This window comes from Tyto alba, unplaced genomic scaffold (assembly GCF_018691265.1).
Source record: "Tyto alba isolate M040663 unplaced genomic scaffold, T.alba_DEE_v4.0 Super-Scaffold_22, whole genome shotgun sequence".
Lineage (NCBI taxonomy): Eukaryota > Metazoa > Chordata > Aves > Strigiformes > Tytonidae > Tyto > Tyto alba.
Window position 1 is genome coordinate 32,217,372 of NW_024881296.1, and position 21,422 is coordinate 32,238,793.

Here is a 21,422-nt window from a genome sequence, read left to right on the forward strand (position 1 = left end):
ATGGATCTTTTCATTAGTAATGTGGATTTGTATCCACATTATCCAATATAATATCTGCTGTATTGAAGCATTAATTAACATCCACTTATTTTAAAGCAGTAGTCACTACCTGCCTAGAGCAAAATAAATCCTGATATGTAATAGAATCGTAGAATCATAGAATCACAGAATGGTTTAGGTTGGAAGGGACCTTAAAGATCACCTAGTTCCAACTCCCCCTTCCAGAGGCTGGGGCACCTTCCACTAGACCAGGTTGCTCAAAGCCCTGTCCAACCTGGCCTTGAACCCTTTCAGGGAGGGGGCAGCCACAGCTTCTCTGGCCACCCTGTCCATGTCTCACCACCCTCACAGGAAAGAATTTCTTCCTTATAACTAATATAAATCTAACCTCTGACAGTTTAAAACTATTATCCCTTGTCCTATCACTACACTCCCTGATAAAAAGTCCCTCCTCAACTTCCCTGTAAGCCCCCTTTAAGTGCTGGAAGGCCACTATAAGGTCTCCCAGGAGCCTTCTCTCCTCCAGGCTGAACAACCCCAACTCTCTCAGCCTGTCCTTGCAAAAGGAGGTGCTCCAGCCCCCTTATCATATTCATGGACCTTCTCTGGGCCTGCTTGAGCAGGTCCATGTCCTTAATTTTGGGGCCCCAGAGCTGGACACAGGACTCCAGGTGGGGTCTCATGAGAGTGGAGTAGAGAGGGAGAATCCCCTCCCTTGACCTGCTGGCCACACTTCTCTTGATGCAGCCCAGGACACGGTTGGATTTCTGGGCTGCGAGTGCACATTGCTGGCTTATGGTCAGTTTTCCATCCACTAATATCCCCAAGTCCTTCTCCGCAGAGCTGTTCTCAATCCACTCATCGACCAGCCTGTATTTATGCTTGGAATTGCCCTGAGCCATGTGCAGTACCTTGTACTTGGCCTTGATGAACTTCACAAGTTTTTCATGGGTCCACTTCTTTAGCTTGCCAAGGTCCCTCTGATGGCATCTCTTTCCTTCAGCATGTCAACTGCACCAGACAGCTTGGTGTCATCAGCAAACGTGCTGAGGGTGCACTCAATCCCACTGTCCATGTCGCTGACAAAGGTGTTAAACAGCACTGGCCCCAACACTGACCCCTGAGGAATGCCACCTGTCACTGCTCTCCACTTGGACATCGAGCTGTTGATCACAACTCTTTGAGTGTGACCATACAGCCAGTGCCTTATCTACCAAGTGGTCCATCCATCAAGTCCATGTCTCTCCAATTTGTGGACAAAAATGTCATGTAGGACAGTGTCAAATGCTTTGCACAAGTCTAGGCAGATGACATCAGTTGCTCTTCCCTTGTCCACCAACAATGTAACCCCATAGTAGAAGGCCACCAGATTTGTCTGGCACAATTTGCCCTCACTAAAGCCATGTTGGCTGTCACCAATCACTCCCTTATTTTCCAAGTGCCCTAGCACAGTTTCCTGAAGGAACTGCTCTATGGTATTGCTGGGCACAGAGGTGAGACTGAATGGCCTGTAATTCCCTGGGTCATCTTTATACTTCATCCTTCTCAAATATGATGGATAGTGACTTAGCCATTTCATCTGCCAGTGCCCTCAGGAACCACAGATGCATTTCATCAGGTCCCATGGACTTCTGCACCTTCGGGTTCCTTCGATGGTCTTGAACATGATCTTTTCATATAGTGGGTTGTTCTACCTTCTCCCAGTTCCCACCTTTGCCTTTTGTGTCTTGGCCAGTGTGGCTGGAGCACTTGCTGGTGAAGACTGAGGCAAAAAAGTCATTGAGTACCTCAGCCCTCTCCATATCCTGGGTAACCAAGTCTCCCATTTCATTCCGGAGAGGGCCCATGTTTTCCTCAGTCTTCCTTTTATCACTGACGTACCTATAGAAGCTTTTCTTAATGCCCTTGACATCCCTGGCCAGATTTAATTCTATCAGGGCTTTGGCATTCCTAACCCGAGCCCTGGCTACTTCAACAGTTTCTTTGTATTCCTCCCAGGCTATCTGTCCTTGCTTCCATCTTCTGTAGGCCCCCTTTTTGTCTTTGAGTTTGTCCAGGAGCTCCTTGTTCATCCATGCAGGCTTTCTGGCTTTCTTACCTGAATTCTTCTTCACTGGGATGCATCGTTCCTGAGCTTAGAGGAGGGGATCATTTAATATTAACCAGCTTTCCTGGGCCCTTCCTCCCTCCAGGGCTTTATCCCATGCTACTCTGCCAAGCAGATGCCTGAAGAGGCCAAAGTCTGCTCTCCTGAAGTCCAGGGTAACAAGCTTGCTGTGCACCCTCCTTGCTGCCTTAAGGATCTTGAACTCCATCATTTCATGGAAACTGCAGACAAGGTTGCCCTTGAAGCTTAAATTCACCATATTCTTCAGGCAAATTGAACACATTTCAGTAAAAAACCCCAGCTTTTTCAGTGCTTTATGAAATGCTGCAGCAGTAGCATACATGCTGTAGTATTTATGAAAAGTGGGCCTTCCCACACTAGAAAACAGCACACTTCGAACAAGTAAGAAACTCTGCAACATGATTTTCAAAGACATTGTTGACTATAGTCACTTTACACTTATTTCTGCTGTGGTTCTCCTCTACACACCTCAGCAACACAGAACAATCTCAGGTAAATAGAGAATCTGATAGATGGCTTTTCAGCTCTCTGAAGATTTTGATTTTTGAATATGAAACTAAATTCGTGCCGTAAAAATGTCAGAAGGGCTTCGGTAGGTCAGATCAGAATCTGTTCAGACTAATAACCTCTCTCTAAACTTAAGAAAAATTTCATAATGTTACTAAGTAAATAATTTGTCATCTTCAACTCAAAAAACACTGAATATATTCAAACTGGCCCAAACTTCTGTATTTGAAAAATACAGTCTTTTGCTGTGTTACAGAGCAGAACATAGCTACATGTTCTGCATATCTTTTATGCAGAAATGGACATAAAATGTCAAATTTTAAATGGAAATAAAAAATAAAATGTGCAAAATACATACAGAAAACCTATATAACATTTTAAATTAGTTTTCCTATGTTAAAAACACAAGGAATCTTTGGAAGAAAACAAAAAAATATTTTTTTATAGATTTACTGTATGTTTTTACTTTAGCTGCATTCATAAAAAAAAAAAAAGAGATTTGATTGTCATAAAACATTTCATAGATCTATCGAACAACCATTTTCTAAACAGAATCTTCAGCATTTAGTCGTCCAAAATACTGAAAGACAGTTTGAAAAAACTATCATGTAAAAATTGTGAGACGGAAGCAAAACCACTTATCTTTCAGAATATACAATATGTGATCAGAATAATGTTAATACTCTGCATAATGCATCTATAGATGGTAGCCCAGAATTATCTTACTTCTCAAAAGTAAATATAGAAAACACTTCACAGTACTTGAAAGAAAGTAGACAGAGAAGCTAAATAATGATTTACAGGAAAAATAGCTAAGACTAAGTTTTTCATATTTTCCTAGAGTATTACTCTCAATAGCTATGAGGCAAGTATATACGCGGTAGACTGAAAATACACTAAAGTCAGGAAAAATATTTATAAACAAATATAAGGGAAAAGCTGCTGCTTTCATTATTTTAAATAAAGCATGTGAACTTAATAGAATTTTTTTTTCACAAAGATTTGCAATGAAAATTTGGAACCTTTCTTCTTGTTTCATTTTACATTTCTCTGTAACTTTTGGAAAAACATTAGATTTGCAACTCTGTCAATTGTACTAACAACCATGCTTTGTCACACATTTTCATACAGTTTGATGAGACCTCCACTAAACAATGAATACACTTCTATTTAATTCAAAATTGAGACTCAGTGCAGGGACAGTGAGGAGGAGATACTCTGAGATCTGGAGAGCTCTTTTGACTCTCCCAAATCTTTCAGCTATCATTTATCTCCTTGAATACTGCAGGCAGAGGGATGTTTTGTTTCATGGAGCTCTGGGAAGGCTTGCTAATGATGACGATTTACTTATAAGGTCACCTACTTGTTCATATTCGTGGTGGGAATAAGAGCTTTTGAGTACCTGTATTTGTATCAAATGTTAAAGCTTTCCTAGTACTGCTATACCCGTTCCAGTAACAAAGGATGGAAAAAGACAGATAGACAAAGGCACGCTGCAGTAGCTCAGAAAATCTCCACTAATACCAGACAGTCTCAGACACTGTCCAAAATCTGAAACAAATTATCTCACTCCAATTTTTCTAATAGAAAATTTGAAAATGTTTGGTGGAAAAAGCTAAACCAGTATTTTAATGAAGAATTGTCAGCTAGATTTAATATAAAAGCTTGAGGTTTGTTTAAGAAAATTTACCTTGATCATTCCTATATTTAAATTCTATTTTTTTTTAACCTCATGTGGCTAGTTTTACTCTCTCACATCCTTTGTGTCGTACATTCATATTTTTGTTCAACAGAGGAGACAAATGTATAAAACTATCTGTATTCAAACAGATATGTATACGTATCATATATTTGATATGAAACAAAAGACACATGACAGTGACAAAACTGGATTTTTGTGCACCTACCTAAACTGAACTAATACATCATCTATGAAACACAGAAATAATTTACTGGACTGCACATCACATAAGATGAATCTCAGTAACAAAACTGTAGAAAGTTCTTTCTCAAAAGGACTTTTCATCACAGCAGACTAAATAGAATTAGCTCACACATTTAAGTAATAAGACACAGCTGACCAAACAATGTATCTATTTATTTGTTCAGCTTTAAAGGCATCTGTTGTTACAAATCTACTTTGTAAGTTTAAAAATGCAGTTTCAGTTCACCAGTTTTATTAGTTTAGACTGCCTAATTTTATTAAGTTAGGAAATCTTGTTTTCATAACTAAAGACAACAGAACACTGATCTATTCATTTTTTCATTTTACTTTTTTTACGTTTCCATCTGTTTTTTTTTTTAACTCGGCAAACATTTAAAATTACTAGATGTATAAATAGCTCTGTATTGTTACATTTAATTTAAAATATGTAAGAAGAAAAAGTTCCTCTATAATATGACATACTTTGATCATCTGAGCTCCAAAAAAACTTCAAAGTAAAAGAAATACTGTGCTATGGTTTTCTGGAGCATGGAAGATGCAATATTGATGGAAAATTATGGATTTCTATTCACTGTATTTATATGCATTAATATTATTGCAAACGTGCTACATAGTTCACAGCAAAGCAAACTTACAATTATATATGTTTTACCTTATTGACTGCACAGTAAAAGTATACACTGTAGTGAGGCACAGCTCACCGGGACACACAGCAGGAAACCTTCTGGTACAAAGCATCCTAGGTAAGAAAGGTATGGATATAGATAGGATTGCTGAGCTGACTGGGTAGTAGCAGATCTTAAAGCCTTTCATTCAAGAGGGAACTCACTCCAGGATACACTTTCAGAGCAGGCTGTAGCTATCATGGATAACTGAGATATAGTTTTAGGAATATATAGAGACATTGCTCTTACGCAATTTCATTTTAAAAACTGAGTCATAATCAAAATCTTCTTTCAGAACAGTAAATTGAAAGTTTGTACCTCTGGCACTGTTATTTTTAATTAATAAAATACACTTAAAATCCTTAACTGGCAGTGGGGGAAGTGACTAAAAAAGCCCCGAAGAAAACTAACACAGAAAGTTGTTAAAACAATTGCCTTCACTGTCAAAAATTTTCCTGTCTCCAAAAAGAGTTAAACTAGCCAAAGAACTGGTCCAGAAGTGCCTAAGTATTTCATGACATTTGATACTTAAAGCTTTCAAAAGCTTCTAATAAAATAATGAAAAATATAGGTAATGTTACAGTTCCTCTATCTTGTTCATTTTTCTGAGGAAATTACCTCGTGAAATTAAATTCACAGGGCTAAGAGGGCCAAACAAATAAACCAAACTCTTAAATTGGAAAAAAGGGTTCACTTGTATCATAATACAGAGTGCCTCTGAGACTGAAAAGATAGCAATCAGAAATTCATCCAGCCATCTCATGAGAGAGGGGTGGTACTGCACATATTGTGAGAAATGTCAGGTACTTCTAGCAAAATATGGAATGTTCAGGCGGGCCCATTAAAAAAGAACCAAAAACCACAAAACAACCTCACCAAAAATAAGTGCAAATATATTCATTTGGGTAAAACAATCATCTGTATCTACATATGCATGCTAGCTGCTCTCATTGCTGTCACTCCTGTCAATCTGAAGTTGATAGGTAATGGCCCTATGGTTCAGGGAAACTGCTGAAGTGTGTACTCAGGCTTCAGTTTGAGAGATGGGTTCATTTATCATCATAATAAGCTATTACCATTGATAGGTCACAACTCATTGAAGAGACAGTCAGTCTAATTGGCTCAATTCAGTTAGGTCTGGATGTGCCTCAAGGAGACGAGCTGTGCTTTCAGTGCTTTGCAGGTAATATTCAATCACACAACAAACCACTTGTTTAATAATTTATCACAGTTCAGACTGGGGTTCTAGCACACGATTATCCCTTCAGTATGCCAAATATCTGGTCTTAACCCTTTTGTTTCTTGTGTCTGGGAAGACAAAGGCAAATTCATCCATTAGTTAGGGTAACCTTTACTACTAGAAAATTAGTGAATATTTAAAATTTCTGCTGAGGTATGTTTTCTAAAGAAAGTTGTTATGGTTAACTAGAGTCTCTGTCTGGAAAATAAAATCTTTGGCCCCATCATTTCTTCTGCTAAAGATCAGCTTACAGTACATAAACTTGATAGGAACATAAAGTAACTGAGCTTGTTTTGCCCTCTAGAGACTTAATGAAACAGTATGGGTCCATTCAGAACTCTTTAGCAATCAGGTGATGGTAGGGTAGATGAGACAGAGGAAATAGTGTACATGAGACACAGGACGGACAGGACTTAAAGGATGCCTCATACTCTATTCAGATATTGTCACTCACAATGTTAAAATGTTTAGAATAATGAATGACTCTATGAAAAGACAAGTTAAAACTAAACCAATAGTTCAAGCTTCTGACCACTACTGTGCTACTTTCTTGTCAGTTCCAGTTACCATTTAATTGTCCAACTCTTTGTCAGTATATTGCAGCCATACTGAAACCTTCCTTTGCAACTGCTGCATTGTCAAAGGCTTTAAGGTTCTATGTCTTCCATCACTTTCAGTGGTGTTATGGTGGGCCAGCTCTGGCCAGCAGCCACCCATCTACCTTTCACTTACTCCTCTCTCCCATGGGATGGGGAGAAAATAGAAGGAAGATGAAAAGACTTGATCGGTGGGAAGGGTTGGAGAGAAAGTGTTGACGCTGTGCAAGCTCTGTTCAGCAAGAGCCAGAAGACCGGTGTGTTACCAACACTGTTTTAGCCACAAACGCAAAGCACAGCACCATACACATCACTATGAAGAAAGTTAACTCCAGCCCAACCAGACCCAGCAGAGGTGTTAAAATACTATGTTCATATCAGACTGATGGCCCGCCTTCCTCTTTTTCTTATTAAACTGAAATATACAAAAGTGATAATTTTGATACTTACTTTTTGGACTGTAAATTTAGTAAGTTTGGAAAATCACCCTCTGAAAATTACAGTTTGTAAGGCACTCACAGCATAATGGCCCTACAGCTCACCAATCATTTATGAAAAAGTCAAGAATATATAGAATTTACCAAATTACTCATTTGATTTTTATTATAATTAGTTGTGGAACTGGTTACTTCTCCCCATAAACAAACATAACATAAAATTAAAAGCAGTTGTTTGCATACACTTTGAGTGTCAGTTTGAGTTTTCTTTCACTAATCATATCTTAATTGAATTTGTACCATTTTCAACTACTGATAAACCGCTCTCCCTTCTCCTATACTCTATTTGGTAATGGTGCTTCGTCTGTTAAAAATTAATGACTCCTGCCAATATTTTGTTGTACAAATACACATCCTGTTTGTTAATGATAATGGATTTAAAATGCCACTAACAAAGTTAGTTGGATTAGGTCTCTCAGACCTATGAACAGATTAAAAATTCATGACACCCATACAGTGAAATATGTGTCACACACATTCACATGCATATATCTCTTAATTGCATCTGTACACAGGTGACTAGCACTTGGATTTGGGCACCTGTGTTACCCTGGTTTGGTCTTAAAATTTTTAATGACACAAGGTAAAATTAGTCAATGAAGTTCAGGCACCAAAACTTAGTTTCTGAAGACAGATGAGAAGAAAAGCAATGCTAATTCTTATATATAAAATGGAAATAATGGAATTTATCCATCTTGTAGAGAAGCTGCATATCAAGAACATTTTGAGATTGTCAGATACTACTGAGCATGCCAGACTTCAAAAACAATATAGCACAGATTGAAAGTACTACAAATGGTTTGCAGAAAAGGCTGTTTCCCTTGCGCACCATCAGAAATTCTCAGTACTTTTGCCCTTCTCCATACTGCTTTTTTTGATATGGAAAGCAAAAGTTGAATACCACAAAATTACAAAACTAAAGATCAGTGGCATTATGCAGTTTTACTAATGAGCTATGAACTCAAAAATTCCAATTACATTCTAATTCAATTTTTTGTAATTAATTTAAGTTTAAAGTAAATTGGGGGGAAGACGGGTAAATCAAACAGAAATAGCAACTCAATTATTCATAAAGGGAAATCTGGAAACTGAACTGAACACTACCTCTTTTTGGCTCTCATATTTTGAGAATGACCTTTCAATAGCTCTTAGATGGGCATAGATTCCTTCATCACACTCCTGTGTAACCTAGTATCAATTAGGTGTCTGGACTATAAATTCTGTCTGACTAATGTAAGTGGATAAGATGAGTAAAACTCCATTAAACCCTTTATTTCCAGGTAACCTGCGATCGGCAAGGAGCTCCAAATATAATTCTCAAATCACATGCTTATTTGCTGAAGAAGTACTTAGCATTCAAAGGCATACAAGAGGAACAAAACCCCCATGTATCCTCCCTTTCATAAACTTCCATTTTCCTTTGCAGCCTTAAGTAACTACTGTTCAATTTAGTTATCTCTAGCTTAGGAATCACCATCACCATGCTTCTTTGCATGTCATTTAGCCCTCAGTACAAATCACCAAATACATTAATTATTTCAAGTCAAAGAATTTTTAATTTTTCTTCTGCTTTGTTGGATCCTTCAGTATTTTAGTATTTGATATCAAAGATAAGAAGAGCAAGAATTTTCAATCTGGTAAGCATATTCCCCAATTTACTTTCTTCATTATTTCCTAACACCCCTCAGTATTCTATCTCTATCATTCATTCTTTTATGAAACTACTTTATTTCCTGATTGTTTCTCCATTTTTCAACTGCCACTATTGATTAAAACCCTTGCTTTCAAGACAGACTTGGGTAAGCAGGTAACACAAAGGACACTTAAGATTTATGAAATCATTTCACCAACAATAAATTTCCTCTTTTCTCTACAGTAGTATAAGATGATTTTAGCACAAAGAAATTAACTGTATCACTGGATATATGAAATACTGCAGTCATTGGACTCAGCTAGCCAGATTCTGACCCCTCTTTCAACTCATTTCCAAGGCACAAAGAGGCCGTAACAGTCCACTGGGCATCCTTAGTTTTCCTTGCAATCACAATAATGGCTGTACTTGAGCTGTCCCAACAGGCTATCCAAACATCATTAAAAGCATTAATGAGGAACAAAGTGTGCAAAATTTACTTACATCTTGGTAGTTCTTCACAGTCATGGGTAGCTGAACCCCACATAGGACAGTCCTGATATTGCTACAATTTGTACTGGGGATTAAACAAATTTTGGCTAGCCACAGCTGTGAAAGAATGCAGAGACCTACCCGTCTCATTTTGTGGTGCCATGCTGAGAGTATTTCAGCAAAGATAAGGAATCTAAATCCAATAGTGCAACACAAATTAAGAAAACTTAAAGAAAGCATCAGTCAGCTGTGGTTCAGGTCTTTAAAATGTTTTGCTCTTCACTAGTATTCCTGCTATGTTTGTCTCATCCTTTCAGTACCTGAATTTGCCTATTACCTCAATTTTTAGAAGCTATAGTGAAGTAAGTGCTAATAAAATAAACAGCACATTTGGTATAAGTTGAAAACATCTTCACATTGTTGACTGAGCCTGATTATCATGGTGACTTAATTTCAGTCAAGGCAATTTAGATTACGATTTTAAATAAAACTGCATTATTTAAGTAATAGTTTAAGGTTTGTTAAAAATTAAAAATTAAATAATAAACTAAACCAGCTTTTTATCAGAATGCATTCAAATATGGAAGACAAAAGATATTGAAGTAGCTGTCTTCACAAAAGATATTTTTCTTTAGGTTCAAATGAATCATCTTCATTTTCTGCCATGTGTTGGCTGTTCACACTACTTAAAAAAATCTGAGGATCTGCAGTGACTGTGAATAACTTCAGGGGCGTTACACTGTATGGAGATTACTTGCATACTATGTGCTGCTGATGCCTATTACTGTTTCTTTTACAAATATGGATAACATGCATATAAATTAACTATTTCATTCCACTCAAACTTACAAGCTATTAAGAATCAGTAAATGTCTGTACAAAATTGGTTTTGACATGTTATGCCGTAAACTTGAGGATCACATTCCCTGCTGCATCCCCAATTTACTTCTGCAAGCTAGGGGATGTTCTTTGTTACACATTCAAACCTGGGGCTGAAACTCATTTCTGTGCAGAGGGTATAAAAAAGGCAAATTCATCATGAAGTACTGGACTTACTGCCGAAAAACCCCCCACACAGTTAGTAGATACTTCAAGCACTGACATTATGTTGCTAAAAGGTGGCATGAGACTTGGACAATCCATCTGCACTAGGGAACCAAATCTTCTACACGAGGGCCTAAGCTGTCCATACAACCAGCTGGAAGAAAGAAGTATTTTATGAAGGTGCACCAAGGGACATCACATCAGCCCACCTAACTTTCACTACTTCACTTCCCTGACAATAAAAGCAATACAGACACATGCTCAAAAAAAATCAGTCTGCTGGCTAAATTTAAGACACAGCTGAGTGTTGGAATTATGTAGGCTAGGTCACTCACTGTTTTTCATGAAGCCAATGAATTTCAAAACAAAGTGATGGTAGAAGAAAGTAGCTTCCACCAACAATTTAATTTGCATCTCATCCATTTATACCAAAAGGTGTTAAATCAGATTGTTCTTTTTGAGGCAGGCAGTAAAAGCAAGAAAGAGTTGTGGATCTATATAACTCTATCATGTACTATGAAAAAGAAAGTCTTGAGATCTGAAGCCATGACAATACTAGATAAAGCTTTCTGGGTTTAGACGCATTAATAATTTAGGACAATTGATCCTGGCATTTCTGTTCCAGCTGATTATTGTATTATTTACGCTTCTTTATGTTTTGGGTTTCAACTCTCTCCCTCCCCTCTGGGAGCTGCAGACTGCAATTTGCTTTGCATTATTCTGCCTTTTGCATCAGAATTGCCTACGAAATGAAAACAAATGGAAGGAAATAAACATAAAAGCCACAAGGACCTAACTTATGATTATTTTATAATTCAATATTTAATCCAATGAGGTATTCTGGGCAGTGTGCAATAGATACTATGTCACAAAACAAACAGCTCACTTCACCCCAATCTTCATATTTCCACAGTAGAATACTTTTAAAGGGCTGATAGATTTTTAAAGTTTGCACATATTGACTATGGACGTACTACAGTGTCTTCATTTCTGGACTAAAGAAACATTGCCTTCTATAAGTCAGCAAATAGGTTACAAAGCTAATTATAAGAACAGGCCAAATAAATGAAGTGACAGTGTTAAGTCAAACAAGTCCCCTCTCTGTTCTGTATGCACAGACTCTACACAAAACTTTCAGCTGTTGTCTTGGTTTTAACTAGAGGTCAGAGAAAGAACAGTGTATCTACCATATGGCTGCTTAAGTCTATGAAGCTGACAAACATGATGTGCTAGAATTTTTCCAAGAGATAACAAAGCATTTTAGTCAAGCATCTTTTGCATTAATTTTCAACCAACTCTGACTTCATGAAGGACCCCATTACATTAACTTTACTTACACTAATGGGATCATGCTGTGCAACTAGTTCAAATTCCTCTGTAAAACAACATTTGATGCAAGAAACTTCTTAATCTGAGTAAAATCTGCTGGTAAGCAAATAGTGGTTTTGAGCAGAGGTGTTTTAGGGCTTCTATCATGTTGTTTGCAGTGTGTAATGCCAGCATTAATATCTGCTCAAAACCCAGTTAGAGAAGTTAAAGGGGACATCTTACCTATTTTCTGTATGACTGATGGCTGTTGCGGCATAAGACTGTTCAGAGACCTGGATTCTAGGACAGCCACCTCCTAAAGGCTGAACTAACCTGTGACTGCTGACCGAGGGCAGTCCCCTAAGAGAGGCAGAGTAAATGTCCACCTTCATGGTTAAAGCTGGCCCTTAGCAGAGAAAAGAGCACAAAATTTGCAGCAGAAGAGAGAAAATAAAGTAGAGAAACTCTCTAACCAAAGATGGATATTTCCTCATGGAATCTCAGGTGGCCTCAGCTGCCCCTCATGTGTGGGGGTCATGTGGGAAGTCATATGTTTATTTAGATATGCTCCATATCATGTTTTCTTTTGGCTAACCATAAATGTCTTCTACTCAGCATAGGAATTATGAAATTGATTTTTGATGAAGTATCAAAGGAAAAAATGCAGAGTATATATATATAATGACAGACTTCTGAAACGTTGCAGACACCTAACCCTTTTACACTGACTGAAGAAACAAGAGTTTCACATCACCCTGTTGAGCTTGAGATCTAATTTTAAATTCATTTTATACTTTCCTCTCAGTGCCCTGATCAAACATTATCAGAATGTAACTCATAACACTTCCAGACAAATTTATAAAATATTTTAGCATGGACACAAGTTTAAAATAAACTTATATATCCATTGTCAACACAATTTAAGAAACTTAACAAAAAACAAATGGGGTTTTCAAATACCTAGAATGTAATTACAGTTGATAGAATAAGACAATTTTTGAGTAACTAGAAGCTCCAACAGACCACAAGTCCTCATGAGTGCTGCAATCATTCGTTCAGTAGGCTATGATAAGGTAGGCAGGCAAGAAGATAAACAGTTTTATGAAACCTACTAAAACCTTAATACTAGCCATTTTAAATCTGTTCTCCCAAATTATCCACTAGATATTTTATTTCTAGTAATTAAATTCCTCCAGATTACATATTCTGCATCAAAAACAGTGTGCAACTTTTCAGTTCAAACACATAGTATATGAATAAAATACCTGGATTTTAAAAAATCATTTGTACAACAAACTTTAAGTTTTGGTAGCAGCATATATATTTAGAAAACTAAAAGAATACAGTGATGTTAAAATAATTTGCTCATGTTCTTGTCACACTTTGACATAAACAAAAATCCTGTACCATGTATAGCCTCTTGTTATTTAAGATGTCTCCTGAAAGACATGGTCAAAAACCAGTATCACATAGCCTAGTGTTACCCAGATTTAAACAAAAAAGAAAAAGTTGAAGGCTGCACACTCAGAGGCACCCTATTTATAATGCTTTTTTCATCCAAAAGAAGCATTTGGAGATGGATGTAAAACAAGCAGATAGCACACATATGGCAATCAACATTGTGGAAGCATATGCATAACATGCCAACTTTATATTAAAAGAATTATTCTAAATAAGGTTTGTGAGCTATATTTGAAAACTAAGAAATATAGTTTAGTTACTACCTTTTGTTACTCAATTTTATTTTGGGGAATAGTATTTAAGAGCAATAATTTTAACAATAAAAAGTAAAGGCAGTTTTCTTTGACACAAGGTTTATAATTTACAACAGAAGTGTACATCTTGATATAAGACTTCCTAAATCATTCTCTGTATTTCCTAAGACCAAAATTCTTAAAGAAGATTGCCTGCTCTGATGGCTGAGCACCTGCCTGCCCATGAGGAGCGGTAAATGAATCCCTTGCTTTGCTTTGCTTGTGTGTGCAGCTTTTGCTTTACCTATTAAACTGTTTTTACCTCAACCCCTGCATTGTTTTCTCACTTCTTCCCTTCCAATTCTCTCCCCAGGGGGTAGTGAGTAAGCATCTGTGTGGAGCTTAGTTGCTGGTTGGGGTTAAACCACGACACAGCTATTTAGAGAAATGTTTTATTGAGTTTACAAATAAAGACTCTCAATATTCTATTTCCATTTCACTTTCCATAGCACAAATCATATGGCCTAAGCATGTCATTATGACTATAATTTACGTGATGCAACATGACAGTTAAGATGTATTGTGGTAATTTGTGAGTGCTTTCAGTATTATTGCAGTATCAAAAATTTATATGGTTCAGTTATTAAGGCAAATTGCTTCATTCATACAGAGATATCTGACAGTAACCACAAAGGACCTCCAAATTACACTAAAAAAGCATCTTCCACGTTCAAATAATTTGTGCACATTCTTACCATTATTTTGCTCACTGAATAGAAGCAGGATGAAATTCTGTCTGGAAAAGTATCAGTTCATATATCAGGGTAAGTTCACCAGACATGGAAGATTATAGAAGAAACTCTCCCTGGCCTAGCTAAATGAGCCTGACTATCTTTAACAATTTATAGGCATGAACAGGATGCCCAATTCTTTAGAATGATGCTATTCAGTTTCAACATGCTCACTTATCTTCTGTCATGTTGATTTTCAGCCAGCAGGAAAAAAATAAATAAATAAGAGGTTGACTAGCCTTAAGAGACTACAGAGGAAAATGTACTCAAATGTATTAGTGGTAGAATTTCTGATAAGTTTTAGCATAATCGGGGTTACGGTATATGGAAAGTCGTTTAGCTTCACATTTAGGACTGATTCAGTCATCAACTCTACTCTCTGGAAAAAAATGAGATTTTCATGAAGGTATCGTGTATGATAGTAGAAAGTCTAATGGTGAGAAGCTTGATAGTCAGACCACTAAAGCATTCAGGACTTTAGAAAGCAAATATTTGGTATTAAGCTGCAGGGCGTGACTATGCGTGTAAACGAACACATGGACACATGCAGACTTGGATAAATATATGCATTAGAACTGGCACAGAGCTCACAACATCATTTTCTGAGTTCCAGGGCAGAGCGCTCCCCACACACAAGTTTCTTGCCAAACATTAAAGTTTTGTAACACACCCCCACAACATCTGATACACAACTTGCATCTTTGAAAAGCAGACAAGGGAAATGGTTTTCAAAGCTGAGGACAAGGTGGGAAGAGAACAGGACAAGCTGAACCACACACCAACTAATTCATTCATGATGCAAACTATAAAGACTTCTCTAATACCTGACAGCAGAAGCCTGAAGAAGGCTCAAGTTCAAAGATACTTAGTTAATTTTCTCTATTTAACTTTTTGCCTCACAAGGTTTCTCCATACGCCTGATTTCTTTCTGCTTGCAATTTTGCTGGTCAAATAGCTATCCAACTTTATCTCCCCTCAGCTCCACCCCCCCCTTCAAAGCCTTACTTCTTTTCTCAATAAATCAAATTAGCATTTAGGCAAGTACCATCTGCACTTACTTTGTTGCCCAAATAAGAACTGGGTGCACTCCAGTAATAAGTCTGTGGCAGAACTTTTCGTGCAGCTACGTTGCTGATGCTAAACTGCTGATGTCCATCAAATCTCTTTTGCTTGGGGGTAACTCTGATGAGGCCTGGTAAGCCAGTCAGATACCAGCCATTCATGTCTTCTATCTATAATGACAGAAAACAAAACAAAACAAAACACATTACAATGAGAATCAGGACATCAGTCATTTCAACGGTCACAGCCTCTCACTCTTCCATTTAAAAAAAAAATGGTTTGGTTTACATGATTAATAACAGTTTAGGAACAAAGGAAACAACAACACAGTAACAGCAAAAATTTCTCATATTGTAAGTGACTGGGAGTTATAACTTCTGAGTAATTTGAAGAAACTGCAAATATTTGCTTTCTCTGCTTCATATGGTTCAAAGCAAGGAGGAAATTCCATTGTACATATGCACAAGAATATCTCCAAATATTATACAAGTTTTCAATAAGTAATATCAGTCACAGATGGTACAGAAGATGAGCTGACAAGTGGATATACATTTTCTGATTGTTGTAGACAGCATAATTTATAATAACTTGTAACTCTCAAGTATTACAAGTTCAAATATACTTTTTTTTTTAGAAAGCTAAATCAAAGCTGGAAAGCACAAACACTTGAATTTCTGAAATCCCGTAACTAAAAATGAATCATCAGAGAAGAGCACGCTGTTCATACAAGGATGGCTTCTGGAGCCTGGATACAAGCAGAACAATATATTAGCTCAGCCACGGGATGGAAAAATTCCCAGTTGCTGGCATGTAAATGAGCACACTTGACTTGTAGACTTCCAGCATAGCAATACAGCCAAAAGCAGGAACTAGTAGACCTGGAATGCGTTTCCCAAACTCGATCTACAGACATGAATATGTAGCATACATCCATTACAGTGGAATGTGTGTCTGAGCTTTGAGAACTAATTTGAAGTTTAGAGTATATTTGCAGGCTAAAAACATTTTCCTACAGCACAAATAAGAACAGTAGGTTCATCTCCCTTTCACATCCTTTCCTAGGAATTCAGTAAGCAAAAGAAATTCACTCAAAATGCCCCCTGTATGGCATATCTTTTTCTTACATAATCTGTGTGCTGTACATTTAATGTTTCAATATTCTTAATTATTTCAGGTCTAGAAATTTAGTAATGACCTGGAAAAGAGGTTGCCCTATGGATATGTTGCATTTAACTAAGGACTATTTATGTATACACATTCCAGGACTGTGCACATGGCTTGCTTTATGATTGTTAAAACTTCCTTTGCACTTCTCATTGTTCAGCTGAACTATTTCAGAACTTTCACACAATGAAGAGAAACAAAGCTTATATGCATTTTCTTTTGGATAAATGAAAAATCCATAGGGCATAAAAGAACATGAATGATTTTATAATAAGATGCACTGTGGTGACAATAGTGACAACACACAGAAACAAAAAACGGATGTGACATGTACTGATACAGTATGATTTTTCTTACGCTTTTGTACGTAAGGTGAGAGTGTGTGCAGACGTTTGTTTTCCCAGAGCAGAAACATTCCTCACAGCCTTTGGGATTATTTTGCTGTAGATTGAAGAAGCCTGGTTTGCAACGATCACAGTTTTCTCCTTCAACATGTTCCTGGAAATGCACATTAGAATATTACTTCAGTTGTCATAGATTGAGATCACCAGCTTTCTACTTTGCAGGAGAGTATAAATGCAGGAATATAAAGACTTTTGTGAATGTTAGTAGCACATCCTCTAGATAATAGAAGTTACTACAGCTGCATGTAAATAACAGGACACAGAATTTGGACATAGTAAGATTTTTAATTTTTCTACATGAACGGACATGTCTGATTTCAGGGAATAACCTAAATTAACTCCTTTACACTTAAGAGTATCAGAGGGGTAGGAAGTATGGGACACAACGTTACTCAACAACTGTAGTTTGTAGGTATGGCTGATAAAATCTGTGCATGCCCAATTGATGCAAACCACAGGTACACAGTATTAGTTGTATCAATCATTCAGCATGTCAGTTTTTCAGTGGTCTGTCATTAATAGATGAATACGGGCTAAATCCAAGTGTCAAAAGGGCTGCATTTCTTCTTTCCATAACTGCACATGTTTGCCAGCCATGCAGTCAGATCTGCAAACTCCTCCCCTGCAGAAAGCCAGGCACTAAACATACAAGAAGAATTCTAAACTTAGCACTTGGTAACTACATTTTTTCAGTGAAAGCTTATGTTGTGCATTAAGTAAGTCCTGTTACCTTATACAATAAATTGATTTGTCCTGTAGGCAAAGATAAAGCTAGCTCTTCTACAAGGAATATGTTGCAAAAGACTCATGCTATGGCACTGGCTTAGTAATTCAATATTTTTCCCAAGATAGCCCAGAAAATTCTTTTCCTTTCAAAAATGTTATATGTAGTCTCTTTAATCCTGGAGACAGTGCTTTATGGTATGCACACAGTACCAAATTGTTGGCTCCACGTCAGCAGAGAATGAACACATTATAAAAAGCCTGCCCACGCTGTGTAGTCTATGATTGCTTGAAATACACAGCTCTGAAGTTCACCAAAAACCATTGGATAGCCTCCTGGTTAAGATCTAGCAAAGACGAAAAAAGCAGGGCAAAGCATGTGGAGGTATGGAGAGAAAATAGGGACAATGAGGGGGAAAGGATAAGGACAGGTAAAGAAGGAGATAAAATGAAAATGTAAATAGGTTTTCACCACTAATTATACAGTAACAATATGTGCAGCAAAATATCTTTGCTGGCTCTCTATTGCTGTGCTGTATCTATGCTCCCCTTCAACAACATCATATAGACTCCCTTCAATAAACCAAAATTCTCTTTAATACAACTCAAGGCTATCTGTCAATCACTGTTAACTTCAATATCTCATTAATTTAAAGAAAGGCATTTTTACATTTCCATCAGCAATCTCAGGATTAATCAATGCATAATATTGTCATAGGTATGCTGAAATCACCCAGCTACTCATGCTTCATATGAAAAATAACAATTGGGAACTCACAGGCACCCAAATCCTCTCACACACAATTCTACTACTTATGAACCCTGGTCCCAAAAGTTTCAGGCTTTGCTGATGTGCTTAGTGTGTGTAGAATAGGAAGGGCAAAATAAAATAAAAAAAAAAAAACAGAAACTTGAAAAGCAAAAACATGTGTTTAAACAAAAAGTTGGCCTACTCTGCAGTCACAAGCATGTCATCAGTTAGTAAAAGCTGTATAATTCTATTGAGTAGGCAGCAAATTCAGTGGATAACAGATACATAAAACTCGAAGTTGGAAAGGAGATCTAACCTATCCTTCATCCAATGAAGCAACGTTTCAACTGCCTCATTTATTTCTGAATATTCTGTTCAGTCCAGTTTTAAATTATGCAAAAACGAGACTTTGACCATATACTTTCAGAAAGGTCTCTGAGATAATTTGTGGTAAAACACTCATTTACACTTGTCCCTCACTTTTCTGTGTTTTAGTTTACTATGGATAATATGGTAAAGATAACAATCTAATGTCTACTTTGTTTCATTTTGCTGCTTACAGTTAGAACTGTTTTTCAGCAGTCAATTTCCTCTACAAGAAAACTGTCTTTAGTAAATTTAGAGCTCATCATATGTAATTGAAAGATGTGATTAAAATAAGGGAAGCATTTTTCCTAAGACCTGCTATTAACTTGTCCAGACATCCCACTTTATTCTTCATATGGAGCATAACTAATCTGATGATTTCAGTGTCCCTTTGACCATAATCTGCTTTGATTTGAATTTGAAGATTGGTAGTGAAAATAAATGTGTATGTATCTGTATCTCAGCTATCTGCAAAGGGTATCATTATTCTCCCACAGCACTTAAGAAGGGATTAGAGGAGCAGAAAGGAAACAAAGGATGAACACAGAGGGAAAAGTGTATATAGTGTGGACTCTCTGGGATACGAACAATTATCTCTATTCTGTATTTGTTCATTTTGGTCTGATTGTACTAACAGATCACTTTGCCATTACACAAATAATGTCATAATAATATGAACCATTCAGCAGTGGTTATGTTGTATTTGGCATATGATACTTTCATAAAAGCTCCCTTTCAAGTCAGAATATAGCAAAAGCACTCCTTTTCTGATGTTCTAGACTTGATAGCTAAGGAATTAGAACTGTGATATGGATAGATTTTATTTCTGACAGAGAGCATGTGACCGTTACATAAAGTGAGGATAAGGTTAATTCTCTGAGTAGATTTCAGTGCTATTCAGCTGTCACACCAGAGCTTTATGTGTGCATGCAGCATGAGCTGATAGATTGAAGTATTTTTTGTACAGTCTTGTATTTAAGGACATAATGTAAGTATTTTTAAATCCACATTTGTGACTAATTCTTTTAATTAAATGCTGGAAGGAAAACCCCACAGGTACAACACAGAAAAATTGACCCACAGTACAGTATGTTGTCCTTTGGGCCTATTCATGGTCACTTAGTAAACTGTGATTTACAGAGCACCACCATTTCTAAAGCATTTCTGATAACTAGGTATTTTATAAGAAGTGGATGCATATGTTATTAAATGTTTTTTTTTATTTTATTTGTGTTGAATATAATGTCGTGTTGCTGGAAGTACATGAAGGCACACTGAGAAAATCATTCTTAAATTTTCTTTCTAGAAATTAAGAAATTCATCCTACAGAAAGGATGGATTATTACCTTTTAAATATGTTAGATATTTCTAAACAACCATTTCAAGTCAGAAAAGAATACTCTCAATTTGGAATTTATCAAGAAAAGAGGATTATGTCCTTAATGACAACTCCTAAAAGGCAACTTCATTGATTGCTTCAATACATCATTGGTTCACCTCACTTTCTCTTTTGAAGTCATACTACAGATTAGTTTTAGAGTCTACAATACTTCAAACATATAGTTTCTGAGTAGATGATGATGCAAGTTTGAAACAAATGATTCACAGGCTTCTTAAGTATCCCTTCATTACAGATTTCTAAGGACTTGCATGACTGGCAGCAGGCTCCTAGCTACCTACGTTAATTACAGCGAGTACTGAGACAACACGAGACAATGTAAGACTTTACAGGACCAAGAACAAGTGTTCTATGAGAAGTGACTAACATAGGCATTAACTCATCTAGGTAGGAGAGTGGAACTCTATTGTATGATAGAAAACCATTAATTGCAATCCTTCAGTATCATTAGTATTCTCCCATGACTCAGAAGAATTTAACATTCATACCTTGCAGATGCAGGGACCTATGCAAGGGTCAACATTCCCACTGCCTTCCACTGAGCAGTTGCAGGGCAGGCACTCAGGATATCCTGTATAACCCAAAGCACATCTATTGCAGCTCTCTCCTGCATAGCCAGTCTTGCAGTGACAGAAACCAGGCAGCATGTCTATGGGAAGAGGGAGAAAACATAAGACATATTTGATTTATCGTTGTTATTATTATTATCAGGTATGTGTGTTAGAGTGCTCAAAGCAACAACTTTGGTATGTGTAACATAAGGGCATTTACTGTGGGTCAGATCACATGTCTGTTTAACTCAGTATCCTGTTTGAGAGAGGCTAGAATAAAGCATGTAAGAACATAGCAAGTATATAGTGAATTCTGAGCTTCCAGAAATCCACTTATCAGATATCTTCTAAGCTGAGATATGCCTACTTCCTTGCATCAAATAGTCCCTAAAAAGCTTGTCTTCCATACTTTTACTTTCAGAATCCATAAAGCTCCCTAGCAGTAAGTTCCACATTTGGCCAGGT

The 21,422-nt window shown here is 36.9% G+C and overlaps 1 protein-coding gene across 2 annotated transcripts in view; it reads right to left on the bottom strand.

The window, feature by feature from the left end:
• LAMA2 (laminin subunit alpha 2) overlaps positions 1 to 21,422 on the bottom strand; it is a 393,841-nt gene that overhangs the window by 208,228 nt on the left and 164,191 nt on the right. For both annotated transcript variants that reach the window (XM_042795940.1, XM_042795938.1), the window contains exons 10-12: positions 20,895 to 21,055; positions 17,121 to 17,261; positions 15,596 to 15,769 (exon numbers count right to left, since the gene is read on the bottom strand). In XM_042795940.1, the coding sequence (XP_042651874.1) occupies positions 15,596 to 15,769; positions 17,121 to 17,261; positions 20,895 to 21,055 (476 nt within the window). The remainder of the gene's footprint in view (positions 1 to 15,595; positions 15,770 to 17,120; positions 17,262 to 20,894; positions 21,056 to 21,422) is intronic.